The 5,179-nt window shown below is 56.4% G+C and overlaps 1 protein-coding gene across 3 annotated transcripts in view; it reads left to right on the forward strand.

The window, feature by feature from the left end:
- The first annotated feature begins 2,487 nt into the window (after positions 1-2,487).
- Positions 2,488-5,179, forward strand: part of TPK1 (thiamin pyrophosphokinase 1) — a 35,954-nt gene continuing 33,262 nt past the window's right edge. The window contains exons 1-2 of one of the 3 annotated variants that reach the window (XM_004713977.2): positions 2,488-2,734; positions 3,640-3,704. In XM_004713977.2, the coding sequence (XP_004714034.1) occupies positions 3,662-3,704 (43 nt within the window). In that variant the 5' untranslated portion in view covers positions 2,488-2,734; positions 3,640-3,661. Of the gene's footprint in view, positions 2,735-2,881; positions 2,916-3,023; positions 3,073-3,639; positions 3,705-5,179 lie in introns of those variants that run through there. The other 2 variants (XM_045288980.1, XM_045288979.1) reach the window with 2 other exon arrangements.

Consider the following 5,179-nt stretch of genomic DNA (forward strand, 5'->3'; position numbering starts at 1 on the left):
TCCTCTGGTTACAGCAGTGGTTCTCAACCTTCCTAATGCCACGACCCTTTAGTACAGTTCCCAATGTTGTGGTGACCCACGACCATAAAATTATTTTTGTTGCTACCTCTAACTGTAATTTTGCTACTGTTATGAATCATCATGTAAATATCTGATTTGCAAGATGTATTTTCATTGTTACAAACTGAACATAATTAAAGCATAGTGATTCAATATAAAAACAATATGTAATTATATATTGTAAAATATTTATTCCTATGACAAAAAAATGAGATTTTGTCTTGAAGCATGGGGCAGCATGGGTAACAAACAGTCTTCATGCCGGGGATTCGTAGGTGGGTGTATTTGCATGTGGGCAGACCCGCCTGGAGACATACAGAAGAGCAGTGTCTCTGTTCCTAAGACCATCGGAAATATGTGTTTTCTGATGGTCTTAAGCAACCCCTGTAAAACGGTCGTTCGACACACCCCCCACCCAAAGGGGTAGCGACCCACAGGTTGAGAACCGCTGGGTTACAGCCTCAGAAACCCAGGGAGGTAGTTCTGCCCTGTCCTGCAGGGACCCTGTGAGTTGCAGTGAGATTGAAGCCAGACTGGAAAACTCTCTACCAGACCTAATGGAAACACAATGTGTACTTGTTGTTGAATGAGTCCATTCTAACTCAAGGCAACCCCACGTGACAGAGGAGAAATGTCCCCGAGGGTTTCCAAGCCTGTGATCTTTCTCCCAGAGTGGCTGGCGGGATCAAACTGCCAACGGTTCTGTTAGCAGTCAAGCGCTTTAAACATGGAGCCATCAGACACCAAACCCAACTGAGCCCATCCCAAATCCATGGCCACTGAGTCGGTTTGATTCTCAGCTGAGTAGAACAGTCCACAGGATTCCTACAGCCATCCATCATCCCGGGAGCAGAAAGACCCATTGTTCTCCTTCCGAACTGCTGGTGAGTTTGAACTGCTGGCCTTGTAGTGAGCAGCCCAAGGCTACACCCGCTAGGACACCAGGCTCCCACGCTCTGAACTCCTACTCCTTGTTTCACAAATGATTAGCTGAGCTGCTTGTTCCTGCTGAGCAATCACAGACAAGATGCTTCTGAGCCAAGACTTGGTCTCACCTCTTCCCCCACCTCCCCTCCCTGCCCCCTCTCCCTCCTCCAAGTCCCTGACCACCTTCAGGGCTCCTGGGAACAGACTGTACTGCAGAAACACCCATGACGCCCCCTGCACACTGAAGCCTCACTGAGAGGTCCCATTCCAACAGGCCCCTCCCTGCCTGCCTCCCCTACACCAGGACAAACACAGGGACGGCCTGGTTTCCCAGCAAAGCCACTCTCCACGGAGGCCCAGTAGTTGTTTCTTCTGTGAGAGTGGCTACCACTCACAGACAGGCCTCACAGACTTCCCGCGTTGTGGTTTCTCTCAGCTCCACCCAAGTGAATCCTCCTGCGGTTTATCAGCTGGGGTTTAATTCATACAATTACAATGAGTGTTTGCATCTCCAAAGCTTCTGGGCAGTTTAACCATTCTACCTCAGTTCTTTCTAAGACTCACCACCAGCCCTGATCCTGCACTGATCCTAAAAAAAAAAAACAACGGGAATTAAACCAGAAACAAATAAAAAAAACCAAACAACTGCCACCCAGGCGATCCTGACTCAGTGACCCCAGGGACCCTGATGGTTATGGGTTGGGCTGCTAACCACAAAGCCATCGGTTTGAATCAAACAGCTGCTCCATGGGAGAAAGAAGGGGCTTTCTACTCCCTTACAGAGTTCCCATCTCAAACCCACAGGGACAGTTCTACTCTGTCCTGTAGACCCTGAGAATCGGAATAGACCCGATGGTAGTGACTGAGTTTTGGGGAACTGCCCCTGTGCCTTTGAGACTGTAACTCTTAACAGTAGCAGAACCGTGTCTTTCTCGGAGTGGCTGGCGGTTTCAAACTGCTCACCTTGCCACCGACCTGGCGTTTAACAGCCCAACCAGTTACCACTACATCACCAGGGCTCCTGGACCGGACACCATTCTGAATTAAACCAAACTCACTGCCATCGAGCGGATCGAGGGTTACATTATTGCATGTACACGTGAGTGTCCGTGTATCACAGGATGACGGGATGTGAAAGCTGTGTGTCCCCGGCCCCTCCTCTGGAACCTGCTAGCCGCGTTGCTTCCGCCATTATACCTGTCCGGGGGCTCCTTGTGCAGATTCACCCCTAACACTGCATCTAGGTCTTTCGGGTTTAAGCGCACGGCCTCCCAACTGTGTCACCGCAGAGGGTAGGCACCCGGCACCTGCCCGACCTCAGAAAAAGGCAAGGGGTCCTTTGGGTCAAGGGTTGGGTTAGTTCCTGAGCTGGAGGAGTTGCTGTCTGAAAGGGCAGCTGTTAAAATTTAACATGGACTCCAGACTCCGGTCAAGAAGTGGAGTCCGCCCCGGGTCGTAAGCTCCTAAACCCAGCAGCTGCTGCTCCCGGGCAACGCCCCGCAGTCTGCGGCCTGACGGCGCGCGGAGCCAGTCCCTGGGGGCAGCGGGCTTCCTTTGACGCGGAAAGGCTGGGACCCGATTGCCAGGCCTTGTCTCCGAGGCACCTCGTATGCAGGGGCGCCCTGCCACCGGCCGGGGGAAGCCTGTGATGGGCGTAGGGACCGGCACTGGGTGACAGAGCGCAGAGGACAAGCGCGGCCGGAAGCCACGGCCTCTTCTCCGAGCCTCGGCTCTCGCGATAGCTCAGGTAGAACCGCCCATCTCCTGAGCCCGCCCCGCGGAGCGGCTCGCGAAAGGGGCGGGGCCGCAGGGGCGGGGCCTCCCGTTCGTCCTTATGAGCGCGGGTCGCCCCATCTAGGATCCTCAGTCGAGCGCCTAGCGGCCGATCGTGCTCGCGCTTTCCCGTGCGGCTCCGCGCGCCATCGCAGGTGCCCGGGCCGCTGGAGCAGGGGGAGCGGGGGGAGCGATGTCGTGGCCGCTTCCGTCGGCTCGGTTCCCGGATGGAGGCGACCGCGGGGTCGGGGTGGCCCCGCGAGCCCTGGAACCCACCTTGCTCACACCCCCGCGCGCACCCGCGAGGTGGAGGTCCCGAATCCTTAGCGCGCACCCCCCATCCCCAGGGCGCCCCAGCGTTTCAGGGTCCACAACATCCTCAGGGCGCCCCCAGCACCTCTTCCAGGACTCATCTTCTGGATTGCATGCTCTCGACTTCCCCCAGAGCTGCCCGAGGTCCCCGGCACACTATCTCACCCCCGTGCTACTTGATAGCCCTGGGTTCCCCCTAGTGGAAGGAAGTTCCCTGGCATCCTTCCCCCAGGTGACCTGGCCTCCCTAGCGCGCACCCAGTGTTCCCCTGCGTTCTTCGAGAGACCCCTTCTGGATTCTCACCACCCCCAGGTCCCCATGCGTGTCCCCTTACATGCTCTCCCGCACCCCTAACACCCCTCCCCCACATGCCCCCACACCCTTGTACCTTCCCAGCATCCTCCCACCTTCCCCCCATCCCTTCTCCCAGTGATGGCACCCAATCCCCATGACCTGCACCCTACCTCTGTGATCTCTGCACTCTACCCCCATGACCTGCACCCTGGGCATGGTGGGCGGGGCCCAGTGTTGGTCCTAGGGCTCTAACTGTCTGTTTCTCCCACGCAGAGTCCAGTAGTCCCCCACCCCCATGGAGCACGCCTTCACCCCGCTGGAGCCCCTGCTGCCCACCGGTACTGTACCCTACCGCATGAAATGCCCGGCCTCGGTTTCCCAGTCACTGCGCCCCACGTGTACTGATGCCCTGGCTCTTGACGTGAAGTGTAGTGTGCAGGTGGACACACAGCCTAGGGGACCCCAGCGTCTGCACTGCGCAGTCAGTGGGAGGTGGCTGAACGGACTGACCTGTGCCAATCTCTGTGCTGTCCGAGATGCAGGGCGTGTGGGTACAGCCACTCTCCAGCCCAAACCAAACTCTGCTATCCCAGCGACCATGTAGGACAGAGGGGTTCCGACACTGTAACTTTAGTGATGCCCATCTTCTTCCTGGGAGCAGCTCACGTTTGGAACTGCTGACCCAGTGGCTAGCAGCCCCATGAGTTACCCAGGGCACCACCAGCGTCCCTTTACAAGAGTGGACACAGACAACGGAACCTGAGCCCAGGAGCTTTTGGTTCAAGGAGTACAGCCTTTGAAAGTTGATTCTGACTCACAGCGGATCTAAGTCCACATAAAGCCTCTGCCGATCAAAGTCGACACCCACCCAGTGGGACTGGATGGGCAACAGTTTCAAGACCCAGGTTAACTGTCTGTCCGAGTCTTAGAAAATCCCAAGCCCTTTACTGCCTGATAGGAGTCCTGTGATGGGTCAGTTGTAGGCCTGCCCAAGTCAGCAGTGTGCACCCAACCCACCAGCCGCTTCTTGGCTAAAGACAGGGCTTTGCTTTGGTGTTTGGTTACTGGCTGAAGGCTTCTAGCCCTTTCTAGCATTATAGAGATAGATAGGGCTTCACGGGAGAGGGCCTGCAGCGGTGACAGCCCCAGTTCACTCCCAGCTGCCAGTACTCACTGCTGACCTGAACACCCCTTGAACAGGGTGGAAAGCCGCTCTTCCGAGTCAGCTAGTCTGCACCATCTCTTTTACAGCCCCAGAAAGTCTGCAGGGAGTGGGGCCAGTGGCTGTGGGGCCAGGCTGAGAAGAGCAGTGACAGGTGGCAGGGGGGCCAGGAGCTCACCCTGCCCCATTTGGGAAGCAGAAGGCCTGGACTCCTTCAGTCAGAGCCATGCGACACCCAGTGGCTGGGAGTGGGCGCAGCCTATGAGAGCACAGTTCTTGGGGACCCTGGTCCCAGGGTGGTTCCAGTCGATGCATTAGATCAAGCTCTGGCTTTGAAATGTGGGCAGGCCCTGGAGGGAGGCCTGTTTGGTGCTGGCCTCCGCCAAAGTCTCATGTACAACCCGCCCTAAGATTCCATCCCCTGCCTGGGCTGTCTACCTGCTGCTCTTTGTGGTCAGCGCCCGCCAGGCCTCTGCTGTTGTGTTAGCTGTTCAAGGAGTGTGGGTAGAAACCTGGCTCCTCGCTGGCCAGTTAAGACAAGTCCATGGGATCCGGCAATAGAATACCTGAATGTCCGAACCCCGCGTCTTCATCTGTGCGTCAAACACGGACAAAACCTCTCTTAGGATAAAGTGACCAGATTTAAAGCGG

Source organism: Echinops telfairi, unplaced genomic scaffold, assembly GCF_000313985.2.
Source record: "Echinops telfairi isolate 266 unplaced genomic scaffold, ASM31398v2 ScPeMD7_23;HRSCAF=83, whole genome shotgun sequence".
Taxonomy (NCBI): Eukaryota; Metazoa; Chordata; class Mammalia; order Afrosoricida; family Tenrecidae; genus Echinops; species Echinops telfairi.